Source organism: Phaenicophaeus curvirostris, chromosome Z (genome assembly GCF_032191515.1).
Source record: "Phaenicophaeus curvirostris isolate KB17595 chromosome Z, BPBGC_Pcur_1.0, whole genome shotgun sequence".
NCBI lineage: Eukaryota > Metazoa > Chordata > Aves > Cuculiformes > Cuculidae > Phaenicophaeus > Phaenicophaeus curvirostris.
The window spans coordinates 12,353,998-12,369,825 of record NC_091431.1 but is presented as its reverse complement, the minus strand read 5'-3'; the positions used below and the strand labels follow the sequence as shown (position 1 = coordinate 12,369,825).

The following is a 15,828-nucleotide window of genomic DNA, read 5'->3' as shown; positions in this document are numbered from 1 at the left end:
TCTTCATTTTTCATCTTAGAAACTTAAATTTGTCTCTGTATTTGTGCCTTGAATCTCATTAATTACACTATTGGCCTCATGAGATACAACTGCTGCTGCTAAGAACAGTGTTTCTGCTGAAAATTATTGGAGTAAGGGCACAGATACACAGATAGTATATGTGTATAAACACTTCAGGAACAAATTAAAGGTACATAAAACTTCATAAGACTATGTGGATGTTTCCATGTTAATTTACCTACTTACTAAGAGAACTCTTGTATCCATGTGATCACGTTTTGTTTGCGTGGTGCTGATAGATAACACCCATGACAGCATTCCTGCAAAGGCAGTGGTAACATTAGCCCACCAATTCTACAGCTGAGTTCTAGGAGTACCTTACTCCTTTTAGTGCTCTATTTTTCATACGCATAATAAATAAGTACTAGTACTACCTCTGTATTTTCCACTGAAGGATCTCTAAGGAAAATTACAGACATCACCTAAATGCTAGTCTAGGAACCAAAACGTGTAAGGAGAAGGAGTTTTAACATTGCTATTGGGGACAGAGCCATCCTACTCATGTCCGGCTGTTCATCCCTGCCCCTCTAAAGTTCATTCCACTCTGCCCTAAATCACAACTTGATGTGTGAACATGCAAGGCATTTGCAGTCTTTCAGACCAAAATAAATCACAAGTATGCAAATAAATTACATGAAAACCAGGAACAAAGCATTTTCAGCTGTAGAAGTCTCGTTATGGAATGCATATCCAAGGGCATTACAACAATCTCATCACTGCATTTTTAGGAAATACCTCAATATTGTCCTTTTCCAGAACAAAACTTCTCCCCTTACAAGGCTGACACAACACTGACACAGCCTTTTTCTCAAAATAACCCCCCACCCTCCAAACCACAAACAAATCAATCAAAACTATTGAGGCAGACAAAACAAGAGATTTCACAAGGGGGTGGGGGGGCAGGGAAGAAGAGGAAAAAAACGTGAAGATGACTGCCTAGCCCAGGAATGTTTTCACCATTGTTATCGGTTTCATGTGAAAGCCTTGCTGATACTGTGGCTGATGGGCGGCAGTATAACACCTTGAGCAGGAGGTAGTCAACTGATGGGATGGTAGTGGCTGTTCCACAAGGGCAAGCAAATACTTAGATGAAAATTGTACTCTGGATTAGGATGATCATGTACCAAAGTAAGTGTCAACTATCCTTTGTGTGTTTGCCCAAAGATATCCATGTTCACTCTTTTCCCTTCCTCTGCAACTCTTATTTCTTTTGTTTTATCCACAAACCAAGTCTGTCTTTGTTCTCTCCTGATTCTTTCTCTGCCTTTTTTTCCTTTATACCATTTTCTGCTGCCCGTATTCACACTGAATGCAATCAGTCACATGGCTAGCTTCCACCTGAACTCCATGGTACAAGGCATGTAAGCATTATACGGAGAAAATACTGTCCTTTGGTTCACACTTCATTAACATGGCCTTCTCAGATTCTCTCCCTACAGTCTTTTCCTCCTTCTACCACCCAAATTCACAGTACACTGTTTTTGAACTTTCCTTTTTTTTGTTCTCACCCATGGTCATTTTTGCCTCCTTCATTTCCTACGCTTCCCTTTCCTACTTCCTGGCTGGTTTTCTCCTGCTGTTTCCCACTGACTTTCTTTTCCCACCATGGCCCACTGTTACCACCTCAATCATCATTCTTCCTCTGGTTTTGCTGGTGTAACATGGAAGCAAGCAAGAGCCTTGCTCTTGCCTCTACATACAAGCTGGGGTGACAGCTGCCAGCGGGCTGCAGGCAAAGCCTAATTTACTTCTTTCCCTAGACCCACTCCAACCGCTTTCTCCCACCAACCCGATAATACAAAAAATACAGCAGGGCGAGAGCCCAAGACACACAAACAACTTTGGCACAAAACGGCTTTTGTTGCAGTAGGCTTTAATCTGATGAATTATAGCAGCACGTTGCAAAAGCACACATCCCACAAAACCCGCGCCTGTGAGGGGGAATTGCCCATGTGCAGCCACAAGCACCTCGGACTCCTCAGCCTCTTGCTCCTTCCTCTCTGCTATTCCGTCACTAATTTGTTCCAGTCGCTCATTAATGCTCTCTTAATCCCCCCTAGCAATTCCACCTCGCCAACCCTTTCCTTCACTCTAGCAGCTCAAAATCCAGAGGATGTTTTTTTTCCCCCTGCAGCTCCAACAATGATAAACAGATGATGGTGGTCGATGCCTCCTACAACTTTCCTCCTCGAATTTTGCATGGTGCTCATTGCCTGTGACCTTTGCCTGCCAACACAGGGAGATGGGTGCATGTACAACCAGCCCCGACCAAAAAAAGGGGAGATTGGTGCATTTACAACCTGCCCCAACCGAAAAAGCATTCCGAGGGCTTGACATCAAGGACAAAAAGCCCCCTTGGGTTACAAAAGTGAGTTGGTTTACGAGGTCAGTCATACGTTTGCAAAGATAAGAAGGTATCAGCATCTGCAGGATTTGGGATGATGCTCCAGCAACGAGGGCAGAGCAGAAATGCAGAGAGCAGGGCGCTTCGAACGCCCAAGTCACGACAAGCTGAAAGACCTGGGGCTGTTCAGCCTGGAGAAGGCTCTGAGGAGACCTTAGAGCGACCTTCCAGTACCTGAAGGGGCTACAGGAAAGCTGGGGAGGGACTGTTCACAAAGGCTTGTGGTGATAGGGCGAGGGGCAATGAGTATAAACTGGAGAGGGGCAGATTTAGACTAGACATAAGGAGGAATTTCTTCCCTATGAGGATGGTGAGGCCCAGGCACAGGTTACCCACGGAAGTTGTGGCTGCCCCATCCCTGGAGGTTGGATGGCCAGGTTGGATGGGCCTTCAGCCCCTGATCCAGGGGGAGGTGCCCCTGCCCACGGCAGGGAGTGGGGCTGGATGGGCTTTGGGGTCCCTTCCAACCCAAACCATCCTACGATTCCATGAACGGGGCCCTTCGCGGAGGCCGCTCCACCCCCACCGCTCCTGCAATTATATTGCACCTTTAAATATAAAGTAAAATAAGAGAATAGCACAGCATTCCCTTGAATTGTGAGCAGGGTGCTGGGAGCGCCCCCAGCCCCGCTTCGGCTCGGGACGTGCTCCTCACCCCCCACGCCCCCCCCTTCCCGCGCGCTGCCCCGCTCCCGCCGCCGGATTCCGCGCTGCGGATCGGGAGCCTCGCCGCGGGGGCGCGGGGGTCGTCCCCCCCCCGCACCGCCACCCCCCGGGTCGCGCGGAGCCGGTTCGCCGAGCGAATCCGGTCCAGAGTTTGCGCGTCGCCGGCGCGCTCTCCCCGGCCGGCAGCGGCGGCGGGAGGGGTGGCGGGCGCTGGGAACAGCCGGTTGTTTAAAATCCTTCTAGAACCGTTTCTAATTCCCCCTTGCGCCGGGGAAGGGAGAGAGCGCGGAGGGGGGGGGCGGGGGGGGGGGGAGAGAAGAGCGGGGGGGGGGGGGGAGGAGCCGAGGGGGCGGGGGGAGCGGCCGGTCCGGGTCCCCGCCTGTCAATCAGCGGGGGGGCGTGGCCCGGCGGCCGCGCGGCCAATGGGGTGTGTGTGTGGCGGCGTCGCCATGGCGACGGGGCCGTTCCCGGGGAGGCTGTGATGGGTTGACAGGTGCGTGACAGTCGGGGCTCTCGGCAGGCATGTACGGCAAAGGCAAGAGCAACAGCAGCGTCCCGTCCGACAGCCAGGCCCGGGAGAAGTGAGTACGGGGCGCGCACCCCGCCGCCGAGGCAGCGGGCAGGCCGGACCCGGCCCGCCGCCTCCGAACTCCCCGCTTCCCAGCTCTCCCCTTCCCAACTCGCCGCCTCCCTCCCCTTCACAGCCCGCTCCTTCCCAACGCGCCGCTTCCAAACTCGACGCAACCCCCCCCCCCACTTCCCAGCTCGCCGCTTCCGAACTTGAAGCACCCCCCCGCCTCCTGGCTCCTTCCCAGATCCCCGCTTCCCAGCTCGCTCCTTCCCAACCCGCCGCTTCCCAACTTGCAGCCTCCCGCCGCTTCCCGGCTCCCCGCTTCCCAACTTGCAGCTTCTCGCAGCTTCCCACCTCGTTTGTTCCCAGCTCCCTCCTTCCCACCTCCCCGTCTCCCAACCCGCCAATTCCCAGCTCTCTCCTTCCCACCTTCCCACTTCCCAGCCCGCTGCTCCCAAACTCGCTGCTTCCCATCTCCCCGCTTCCCATCTCTCTCCTTTCCAGCTCCCTCTTTCCCATCTCTCTACTTCCCATCTCTCTACTTCCCATCTCTCTACTTCCCATCTCTCTTCTTCCCATCTCCCCGCTTCCCAGCCCGCTGCTTCCAAACTCGCCTCCTCCCGTCCCTTCCCAGCTCCCCGCTTCCCAACTTTTCCCCGACTCTCCCCGCTGCCGGCGGCCGCACTCGCGCCCCTTTTTTGGGGCGTTTTCGGTGCCCGCCGGGGCTCCCTGGCACCTCCCGACCCGGATCCCGCCGGTCCCCGAACTGTCTCCAAAACTACTTCGTGCTTTCGTGTTCTGTTCTTTTTTTTTTTTTTTCCCGCCCCCGAAAACCGAACATAATCCCTGCGCGAGGGCTCCTGTGGGTCTGACTCTGCCTTCCCCGTGTAAACGCGAGGACGGGGGGAGCGGAGCGGGGAAGAATTGGGGAGGAAAAAAGCGAGTTTTGGGAATGGACGTTGCTTCTTCAAGTTGTGCGTAGTGTCAGCTTCTCGGCGCGGCTGAGGAGGTGGAGAAAGAGCCGCTCGGAGGGGCGGGAGGTCGGGGGTGCGGGAACCTCCGGGCAGGAGCCGGGCTCGCACCCTCCCGGAGCGAAAAATCCCATCGCTCCGGAATTCCATCTCATGCTCGATACTCCGGGCACGGCCAAGTCGTTTCCCTTCAGGCAGTTTGGCTGAACCTTCACCTAAAAGTTCTTTTTTTTTTTTTTTTTTTCTCCTCCTCCTTTGTTTTCCTTTTATATTTGTTTGGTTTGGGGTTTGCTTTTTTTTTGTTTTTGTTTTGCGACGGTAATTTAGAGACTTCCTAATTGCAGAGATTGGCATGGTTGCTTCCTGGAACAGCAGCCGGCCGGGCATTTCTGCCGCTGCAGCAGAGGGAGATGCTGGATGCTGAAGAGCTGTTATGTTTGGAAATTTCACAACTTTGCAATGGAGAGGGAGAGGTAGAGGAAGAGGGAGGCAGTGCTTACATGGAGAGGGATCCATTGCTGAGATGGAGTGGGACGTACAACTTGGGTACTAAAATCAAACCCCCAATGGCACTGCTTACTCTTGGTATACAAATAATTTTAAACATAGTTAACGTAACTGGCTGATGGAAACGCTGTTTATTTGGTATAGCAAAACTGTACAGTTAAATAATTTTCTTGTGCTGGTGTTAGTGGGTACAGTTGGTAAGTTCCTGAAGGGCACAATGGGACCAGGTAAAGCAAATCCATAGGGTTCCGGTTTTTGGATCAGATGAAGACCATATTAGTTTAATTATGCTTTGCGAAAACTGCCCGGTACAAGCCACACACACAACTGCTCCAGACCTAGGGTGGAAACTTCCTACTGTTTATTTCAGATGTCTTTCTTCATTGTAGCTGATTTTTCTTGTGGGTTCTTGTTGCCATAAAGCACACAGTATTTCACGCCGTATGAAAATGCCTGATAATTTTTGGGGCAAGCCTGCCAAACTGACCTATTGCCAAGTAGCAACTGCCCTCCTCAGTAAAGTTGTGGGGGGCCTGCTAGATGGTGCTGTTTGATTTGAAGATACTGTGTCTCCCGCTCAGGGTAACCAGCAGCTGGAAATGTGAACTGCTCATGTATAGATTATTTTATACAAAGCACTGAAATGGGTTGTTCTGAGGGACTTCAGAGATTGGTTGCTCCTTGGTAGCATCTACTTATGGATAAACACAACTGGGAATTTAGAAACACCCTTTTCCTCTCTCATATCCCCCTATCCCCAAACCACACTTTCCTTTAATGAATAGAAAAAGACAAAGCCTAAAGGCTTGGTTTATGATATGGAATACCATTATATAGTCTGCATTCCAGATTTTTTTTATTACGTCTTTCCAAGTTTCTTCTTAGTAGATGATATCACATCATTGCCGTTTTCATATGCTTTCTTTCTGACATCCAAAAAGCTGTGTTTACATTATTTTCTATCCTTCTTATGGTATTGTTTTACAGCTATGCAATGCTCCTCCCAAGGTGATGCATGAGTTCTTGTTCTGCTCAGAAAAGTTGCCATTGAATTAAATACCTCTATGAAGAAACAGCTCCAGCTTCCACAAGAGATTGTGTTAACTTGAAAACCACAGAGAAAATATGTTTGACTGAATTTATTTAATGTTTGACTGTATTTATTTAATCAAGAACAGCATAGAACTATGTTTGATTTTAGAGTTTTTAGAACATATGTTTAGAATACGTTGTATCTCCTCAGTATTTTAAGTATCTAAAATGTATAGCCAGTAACCGATCTCTTAAATACACTTGCAACAATGAAGGACATAATTTTTTTTTAAAAAAATACACTACCTCGGGTTTGGGCGGCCTAATTATGTGGAACATGTTTCTTCCTCATGAGGATGTATGCTGATGATAGGACTAGAGTGTGAAAAGGCTATTTATCAAGTGTGGAAAGGATATGTGTTGTTCAGATGTTATTTGTAATCAAGGATGTGATACATTTTACAGACCAGTCTACAGCCAAATATATTTGTTGTGTGGTATCTCACTATATAGAATGCTGTCTTTAATATTTATGTCCTTGGAGGTTATGTAATTTCTATTAAAATGAACAAGTTTTGCAAATAATTTATAGTAGCCCTTGGCAAATTTTCAGTTCCAAAGATGGCATCTGTTTTATGGTCTTTCCCTTTGTCATTTCTGCCTGACCTTAGGGATAAATTATCTGTATTAGGTAGCTTAACACTATATATGAAGTGTGGATAGATGAATTTGGGAAAAATAATACCTAATTTTGTACCAGGGAGGTAAGAGTACAGCACAGCTAGGTAAAACACTGAGGTAGTGAAGGCACACGGTACCAGTGACGTGCAAAGAAGATGAGGAGGGAAAAAGCAGACGTGTTGTTATGCCCCTTCCTCCTGTTCTGGCACAGCTGTGGCTTAATTTTGGGTTCAGGCCATCCCTATCACATAAAGAACAGTAAAGTTACATTAAACAGTAGCTCTTCCACAACCGGTGCTGTGCTGTGGCCAAATAAGGCTCAGGTACATTCTGAAAGACTAAAAATCTTTCTAAACGTCCTCTTTTATTGTCACTTCACAGCAAATGTATGATTTTTTTTGTTGTTGTTGTTATTCCTTAAAATTGATGTAATTCAGATTAGGAACTCGGACCTGCTGATATCTCATTGAATGGTGAAAATGGTCAACTTTTAATCTTGGAGAAAGAAGGACCAAGTAGTACAAATTCTACATACATTTACAGACAGGAGTTTTGTAGGCATTTGCAGATGGAACCTCCTATCTCTATGTAAACAGTGTTTTAAAAATAGTGTTAGAAAAATAGTTTAAAAGAACATGCATCATAAAGAAAACTAAATTCTGAAGAGATGGTGTGTTTTTGTTCAGTTGTCTTGATCTTTCAGTGGTCTTCTAAAGTAGTCTTTTTTCCCAGTATGCCCTTACCTTGTTGTGGCTTAGCGAATACGAAGATTTTATTTAGAACTAGCTTGGTGATTAGAGACTGCAATTCACGTTGATATAAATGTATGTATGATCAAAATAACAACATGGAACCAAACATTAGAGTCAGTTATTGATTGACTTTCAGTGTGGTGTGGAAGAGGGCATAGAGAAAGTAAGAATAGTTGATTGCTGCTGTCATGGCATCCTTGCTCCATTTTTAGCTTGACCCTAGTTGTAACTGTCTCCTAAGTTTGATGTTGGCCAGTTTGTCACATGGAGGAAGGTGGGTATTCTCCACTTTGCTGCTGCTTTGAAGAAGGAAGAAGATACCTCCTCAAGAATGTTTTGGGTGGCTGGTTGTTAGAATGTACAGCTCCTCTATATGAGTGTTGTGGGTGCCTGCCTTGATAGGTCGCTCTTCGCAAGCAGAAAGCAGAGTGAAATTTTGACAACTTCTGTCATCCTGTTGGTGCCAGGAAGGTTCTCTGTAAACAGAGAAAAAATCAGCAATGCTTTCCTTATTTGATTCTGCTGCTGTTTAGGAAGATTGAGATTTCCAAGGGCTTTTGAGGATTTGTGGATTTTTTGAGATAGCTTGTTGGGTTGGATCCCCCCCCCCCCCATTTTGGAAAGACAGCTTTGCATGAATTTACAATATTTACATTACCTTTTACAGCATAGTGGTTGTAAGCTGCAAGATACAGATTAAAATTAACTGGCTCCAATGGTAAATAATTCGCTGCTTATCCCTGGGAAGTGATAAGTTTTTCAAGTTTCAGGGAGTGAAAGATACATTGATCTCTCTCTTTTTTAATTCCCCTTTGAAAACAAAATTGGCAGTTTAATCCAGCCTGTTTTGCAAAATGTAAGCTTGAAGTTTGTAAACTGATATCATCCATCAGGTCCAACTTGTATAAGTGTTAGGTGTGCTGCTCTAGGGGTCTATGAGCATAACATTTTTTGCAATTTTACAAGAATATACCTTTTGATAAGGAAAAGCACAGAAGGGAAGGTTCTGGAAACAGTAACTTGTTTCTCAAGTGTTTATTGTTGGTCACAGTGCTTCAGGTACTCTTTAACACTGGAGAGGTACGCTGGACAGCATACAAAGGTGTTTCAGATTGTGTGCTGCCACAAAGATCAAATGCTTTTGTGGTGTAGATTTAACAGGTACTGATGGTTGGAATGATAGCTGTGGTGGACCATAGAAACATACTTCAGTATAGAAATGTCCTGAAATAAAAACATATCCAACTTTGAAGTTGGATTGCTTATGGCCGGCATATTTGTTTCCATACAGTTAAGTACATATACGTACCTTATTGGACTGGCAAGAACAAAGGAAAATAAGATGGTTTGGTTTCAGCGTTGCCTCCTTTGCATAATTGGTCTGCTTGCAGAAGGTTTGGGATTTGTTTCCTGTGCTTTTTATTAATGGTGGACATTACGAGGTGTCTGATTCCAGCTTTCATAGGCTCTGTAGTGCTGACCGAGTTTTGCTACTGAAGAGCAAGGACTTCTGGAGCGTGCTTAGACACGCTGGGTACAGCAGATGCACTCCTGACTACATTGAGCTGGATTTAGGCTTGGCTAAGAGGTAGTTAAATCTTCCTGGAGGAGACAGTAATTAACAGAAACGGGTATATCTTAATAATTCATTTTGCTTAAATTATAGGCATGTGATAATGTCCCAAGTACTAGAGTAGCCAAACAAGATTGTTGTAACTTTTCCAACCTAGAACTGTTGAGTTGCAAAGTTTTTAATGGCTTATACATGTCATGTACTGATTTACTTCATTCTGTGTGTGTAAAATTTCAGTTGAATTGTTTTGGCTGACTTTGAAAATTCAACAGGGGAGAAAAGTGTTTTCCAATGTTTTAAAAATTCGCAGAACTTTTACTGTGGAAGACCAGTAGTGCCCCTCTTCTTTGAAACACTTGGAACCTGGCTGAAAAAGGATGAGGAGTTTTATTCCAAGGATGTAGCTTTTTCCATTTGCATGACAAAGCATCTGAATTTAGCCAGGATACAAGCCATTTCAAAAAGATCAATTTGCATATGCTTAGGGCTTACGAGCTGTAATCAGTGAATATTTCATCTTTGCTGGGAGCGCAGCAGGTACTGGGATCAGAGGAGTGTCTTGGGGAGAAGTGGTACTGGGCACTGTTGGGAAGGGAAGCGTAAATATGAGCACTTGGAGCCTGCAGCCATGAGATGTTGGGATGTAGAGATAACAGGTTTGGCACTTGTGGAGAATGGAGGAAGCAGGGTGGAGTTGGAAGGTCTGGAGAGACAGAGTTGCTCCCAAAGGAGGCTAGTATTGGGATCACAGAGCTGGGTTGGAGCTAGTGCATGTAGACAAGGAAGACAGACCTGGTCCAAAGCAGGGACCAGAGCCAGGACGGCAATGCCTTCAAGGAGACAGATCGGGAAGTAGAAGGTTTTTGTTACATTAGGATGAACATGCTTTCCCTCCAGGTATTAGAAAATCACCATTCCTTTGCTGCCTGCAAGTACTTGTGAGACTGAAGGGTAAAATGTCTTATCTCTAAGATAAAACCTACAAACACCGATGAAGTACTGACTTGACCGAACTGCCTGAGAGGTGTGTGGTAGTCCTGAAACCTGTAGCTCGGATGAGATATTGGAGCTTTTTGATGAAAGGGTAGGATTCGTTATTCAAAAGCAGCTGGAGCAGTGTGTCTGTGCCTTTAGTGCAGTGTCTAGGTGTTGTAATTGGATTCTCAATAATGTCCTCTTAACTTGGAAGATACGGATGCATACTAAGCGCTGTTCTTACTTGATCCTTATTTGTATGTTCACCAATTCCCTTCCTCCCCTCCTCGTGAAAAACTCTGAGTTTTTTATTGTGTAGAATAGAGCATTGTTTTCATAATGAGTAGCTATTTGATAATTTGCAGTTTTGCTGTCATGTGGTATGTGCCTTATGGCTGACTTGCTGTTTCGTAATACAGCTGTTCCTAGAGGAATAATGTGTTATTTCTTTGGTGCCCAGCATCACGATACGCAATTCGCAAACCTTTAAAAATATTTATCAAGCCACTCGTACCTGCCTGCTCATTTTAGAACTGGTTGTAAAGTGCAGAAAGGTGAAAAGCAAAAATATTTGATGATTTTTGGGTGCCTGGTATGAGCTGTGTAGCCATGAAAGTAGAACAGCTGAAGCAACTTACAGAATTGTAATGTTTTTCTGAGACTGCTGTCTCTTTTTGGGGTTTACTTGAAATTGGATAATGAACTCAAAATTATCCAGGATGGACAGTTGCTTACTGAGAGACAGCATCACCTTGCAAACCTGCTTTCCTTAGGGAGCATTACTATGAATACAGGATTGTAGGGTTTGGGGTGGCATAGTAATTGAGTAAAGCCACTTTATGATCACCCCTCAGGGTGTAGAAAAGGCCACAGTCCTGCTCAGAATGATTGCTTTTGAGAGTTTTCTGCAAAAGCTTCTTTGGGCAGCAGCAAGAGCACAGCTAGGTGATGGGTTTTCTCCATGAATGTTCAGTAGCTACAACTTCAGGACTTCTAAGTTTTGTTGCTTGGGATTAGGACTACGTGGTTACTGCTTTGTTGTTGTACAAACAGCTGAGAAAGGACTGTTGGTCTAGGTTGAGTCGAAGCTGAAGTTCCTTTTTCTGGTGTCTGGTCAGTTGACCCACAGAACCTTGAGTCCAGATTGTTTAGGTAGTGGGCATGTAATACACAGCTTTTGTTTCAGCTGCTATGAGAAGATCTTCCTCGGATAGCAACAAATGTTCCTATAGTTCAGAAACACTGATGACCTCCATGCAAGATTCTCTAGGCTTTGGGATATTAAACTCTCCCAGTCCTAGGAAGGTAAGAAATGAACATAGAATGTTCTTTGCTAAGACACTGAAAGGTGGCAGTAGTCAAGACTGTAGCATCCCAGGTTTTCTCTTTCCTGCTTCATTAAATATAAAATACAAACAAAATAAACTGAACATTTTTGTGGTGGGTCATTTTTCCCCTTTCAAACCTTCTGTGATCTTTCCTCTGGACTCTTTTTGGTTTTTCTCTGTTAGTAGTGTGTCCAGATCAGAGCATAGTGCTAAGCAGAATGAAATAATTGACTCTTTTTTGAGGTATTATATACTACTTGAGTTTTACAAATAAAACATTGCTTCTAATACTCCCTGGAACACTTGCCTGGTTTTTGTTGTTGGGTTTTGTTGGTTTTTGCTCTTAAAAAATAATCCATTTTGCAGTCCACATGCCCTCCAGGTTTGTTTTACAATGCTTCTGCATAGCCTATTATTCCCTGTTTCATATTTGTGTATTTGATTTCTTATTCCTGAGCATGCTATTCTACATTTGTCTGTATTGAATTTTCTCTTATTAAACTTTATTTACTCTGTTTGCGTCCCCAAAAGGGCTTATAATGTTTCGCAACTTGTCATGTACACTTCTGTTTTTCTACATACAACTCATTAAAGAGAGTCTTTTAATGGAATTGGCTTAGGATAGCAAGAGTCTTCACTTGTAGAAACATACTGATAATGATTCTTCTGTGATTTTTTTATGTGACTGCACACCATTTTTTCCTCTCATGGAGACTGTTTTGCCTATGTAGGTATCAGGTGGTGGGCTAATAGTCAAAACTCTCCTGTCTTAAATCTAGTAAGCCATCCATGTTTCTTGTTACCCAATGCACAGTTTCCCTTGCAGGAAAGCCACAGTGAGTCAACATTTTTTTCTTTTCCTTGACAGATAATGTTGATCCTTTCTTATCTTTGTATTCTGGAGGTGTTTACAAATTGGCTTCTGGAATTGTTTTCAGTATAGTGTTTTGATAGTCAAGCTGATGTCTGCATGAAATTTCCTTTTTAAAAAATACTTTACAGGTGCTATGGCATGCAAAGATTTTTCCATTCCTTGTTTTTTTGTGTTTTTTTTTTTGTTTATTTTGGTTTATTTTCTCCAATACCAGATTAATGTAATATGGGTAAACTGGCCAAAAGCATGATTCCTGCTCATTGTGTGAGTGCCTGGACAGTCAAGTGTAGAAATTGGGCAGCTTATTTCCACTCGCCTCTATCTCACTTGCTTTTCTGTGCAGTGGCAGAGCTTCACACCTAATGGCGTGAGTTTAAGTTTAACTGGAGGAGCTAAGTAAACTCAAATCCTCTTTTTTGTTTTGTTTAGTTTTTCCGAGAAAGTACCCTAACACCTAGCTGTTGTGTACCGACTTGAGTCAACATCTCACTGTCATAGTCTCGTATGTACCCCATTACCAGGTACCCCCTGAAGCCCGTCCTCTTCCCTTTGCACCTCCATTCCCTGTGCCCAGAACTTTTGGCTTCTCCATACCCCAGCTTGCACACAGCTTTGAGATCCACGTTTCTTTTTTTAGGAAAATCAGCTTTATTTGTTATACAGGAGCCAAACTGTGAATGAGCATAGTTTAAGTTGCCTGTTTCTTTTCTGTAGGCTTTTCAAAATGGCTTGCAGTCTTTCTTTAGGCAAGTGTATCAGGGTTTTTGGGTTTTAGTTTTGAGCTTGACCTACCTGTGAAAAAACAGTAACTGGCTGGATTTCCTTCTAAGTGTATTGAGAGCACGCTGTTTTCCCTACCTTGCTTCATTTAGGAAATGATTGACTTGTAAAAAATCTGGATGTTAGAAACCACATTTCTGATAGCAGGTATGGTTTGTCAGCTGTGGTTGTGGATTGTGAGGGTCATCTAGGTCCTCAGTGTCCCACAGGCTGCTTGATGCCATCCTTGTTAGGCTTTACAGCCTGCCTTTGGGCTTGTGTTTCAGTGAGAAATTCTGTTCAGGTAGGAGTGTTTAATTAGGAGCTAGGATTATTTTTGCAGGTAGCTAGAGGAAAGTAAAACACTTAATGTATATAAAAAGTAGCAGCATTAGTCTTGGAAAGAGCTTATGTAGGTTAAAAAAAATTAGAGCAAATGCAATGGCAACCTGAGGTAGCCTGTGTTGTCATGTTTGACTTCCCCAGGGTGCAGCTGCACTTTTTGAAGAAAACAGTCGAGTGCAGAAATGGAACTATAATTCCTTAATAGATATGTTATTCTTGACAGTCTTGGGACAAAATGGATCATACGGCTGACAGGTTGTATGATTGTGCCATAAATATTCCATGATTCGTGAGGCTGGATGTAAGGATGCCACCCAATGCTCCTACTATGGAAGTTGCAGTGCTGTATCATACCCTTGTGATTGCAACAGTGAGATTTGATAAACCAAACCACTTTGCTCTTTCCACGCTGAATGTTTTATTTACTGTTCTTTCCCAACTAATCCTCAAAGAACATGGACCAATCTTGGATGAGACTGATAGCTCCTGTTTAGCTCATTCCTTGAACTGAGGTGGTGGTGGTCAGTCAATAGACACTATTTATATGGTCGGATATGTGGATGAGTTAGTGAAATTTCATTATGTGTTTTGAGAGTAATGAAGCTCCCCTGCTGAAGCTGAAACTGCCCTAGAAGGAAAAGTTAGGACTCCCATTGGCAGTCTCTTGAACCGTTCAGCTCCTTTAATTGTTTGTTATTAAATTCCTCCTAAATTGGTATGTATTGTTTAATCTGCTTTGAAATGTGCATTGCAAGTCAAAGGCCTTAAAGTAATACAGCCAAAAGTTGTCTGAATTTATTTCATCTTCTGTAAATGCCTCCTGAACTTTGGTAATCTGCTGCTCAGTAGTTTGTCCCAGCAGTCAGTTTTCTTCAGTGATAGGCAGCCGAACTGCTGATGCCTCCTGCTGCTTCACAGGTAGGGGATGTGCTCCCTTCTGCAAGTCAGAGAGACTTCTGTGATGATGCCAGTGTTAATAAAATACTAAGTATTATACATGGAGAAGATGATTTAAAAACTTAAGGGCATATTTCCTGACCTGAGGAATTAAGTTTGTTTTTCCTGTGTGTTTATATGCATGTTGTAAAATAATACAAATAGCAGTTGATTTTTCTGGGTTCCAATAAGAAAAGTACGTGATCAACAAATCAACACCTAGAGCTTGCATACAGGACAGTTTGTAAACAAATACAAAGCTGGAAAAGATAAAGGAGGCCTTTTGATCAGAAGATGAAGAGCAGTGGGAGAAATAGGGAAATGTGCCTCTAGTAAAAGTAGTAGACTTGATGAGAAGATCTGAAAGGTACGAAACACTGGTGTTTCTGACTTCTGCTGTAGCTCCTCAAATGCAATGTCACTTTTAATTTTGCTGTCTGTACATCTAATTCTTTAGAAAAGAAATCTGTTTACTCTTATGAGACCAGTATCTGTAGACATGTGTTACTGCAAACCTAGTTACACATATTTTGAAATCATTTTAGAAATAAAATGAGAGACTGTGATACAGCAAACCACAAAGAAAGCTGTATATTATACTTTGAGGGTGCAGGACTTGGGTAGTTTTCCCAGCTGTTGTTGAGGAACCTGTAAAGAGCGAATGAAGACATCACTTTGAATGATTTTGCAGAACTAAATTAATGGATTGAAAACAAAGTTGTACTGGAATACTGGGTGCAGGTATATTCATATTAATTGCAGTAACTGACATGGTTACTTACAAATCTTTCCCAGTATTCCCTAAACATCCCTGGAAGTCTGTAGTTAATTATTCAAAGTTAGAGAAAAAGGAAAGGTTTGGAGTCTGTGTCCAATTCTATGTGGGATTACTGACTGAAAAAAAGAAGCATAATAGACATGAGGAGGTCTTTTGGTCATAAAACCATAACTGTTTTTCCCCTGTGAAATGATACAAAATACATTGAAAAGCTGAAAAAGGACTCTGTGGTTCTAATACTCATACTGCAAGCCAGATGCATTTAAAAATGTACAGGCCTGCCTATGACAGATTGTGGACGTGCTGGTTCCATATTCCAGGTGCTTGCAGACATACTTTTAAAAAGGAGCAACAGTTAAAACCTGCAGGCTGTATCGGGGACTGTGGGAAGATTAATAGTGATACAACAGTTAGTCTTGCTTCTCCCTCTTTAACTGCATCTTCATCGTTAGTAGTCTCAACTGGTAAAACCTCAGGACCATCTTCGTTCCCTGCTTTGTTGGAGCAGACAGCCTTGCACAGATAGTATCAGTTCACTTTTACCCACTATCTCCAGGGGTACACTTGTAGCAGTCTTCATTTTCATGGCTAATGTGCTTGAAATGCTCAAGTTCTG

The 15,828-nt window shown here is 43.9% G+C and overlaps 1 protein-coding gene across 3 annotated transcripts in view; it reads left to right on the top strand.

Moving 5' to 3' along the window:
• Window positions 1-3,570: 3,570 nt before the first annotated feature.
• Window positions 3,571-15,828, top strand: part of SSBP2 (single stranded DNA binding protein 2) — a 192,292-nt gene continuing 180,034 nt past the window's right edge. For all 3 annotated transcript variants that reach the window (XM_069880340.1, XM_069880341.1, XM_069880339.1), the window contains exon 1: window positions 3,571-3,711. In XM_069880340.1, coding sequence (XP_069736441.1) covers window positions 3,653-3,711 — 59 coding nt within the window. In that variant the 5' untranslated portion in view covers window positions 3,571-3,652. The remainder of the gene's footprint in view (window positions 3,712-15,828) is intronic.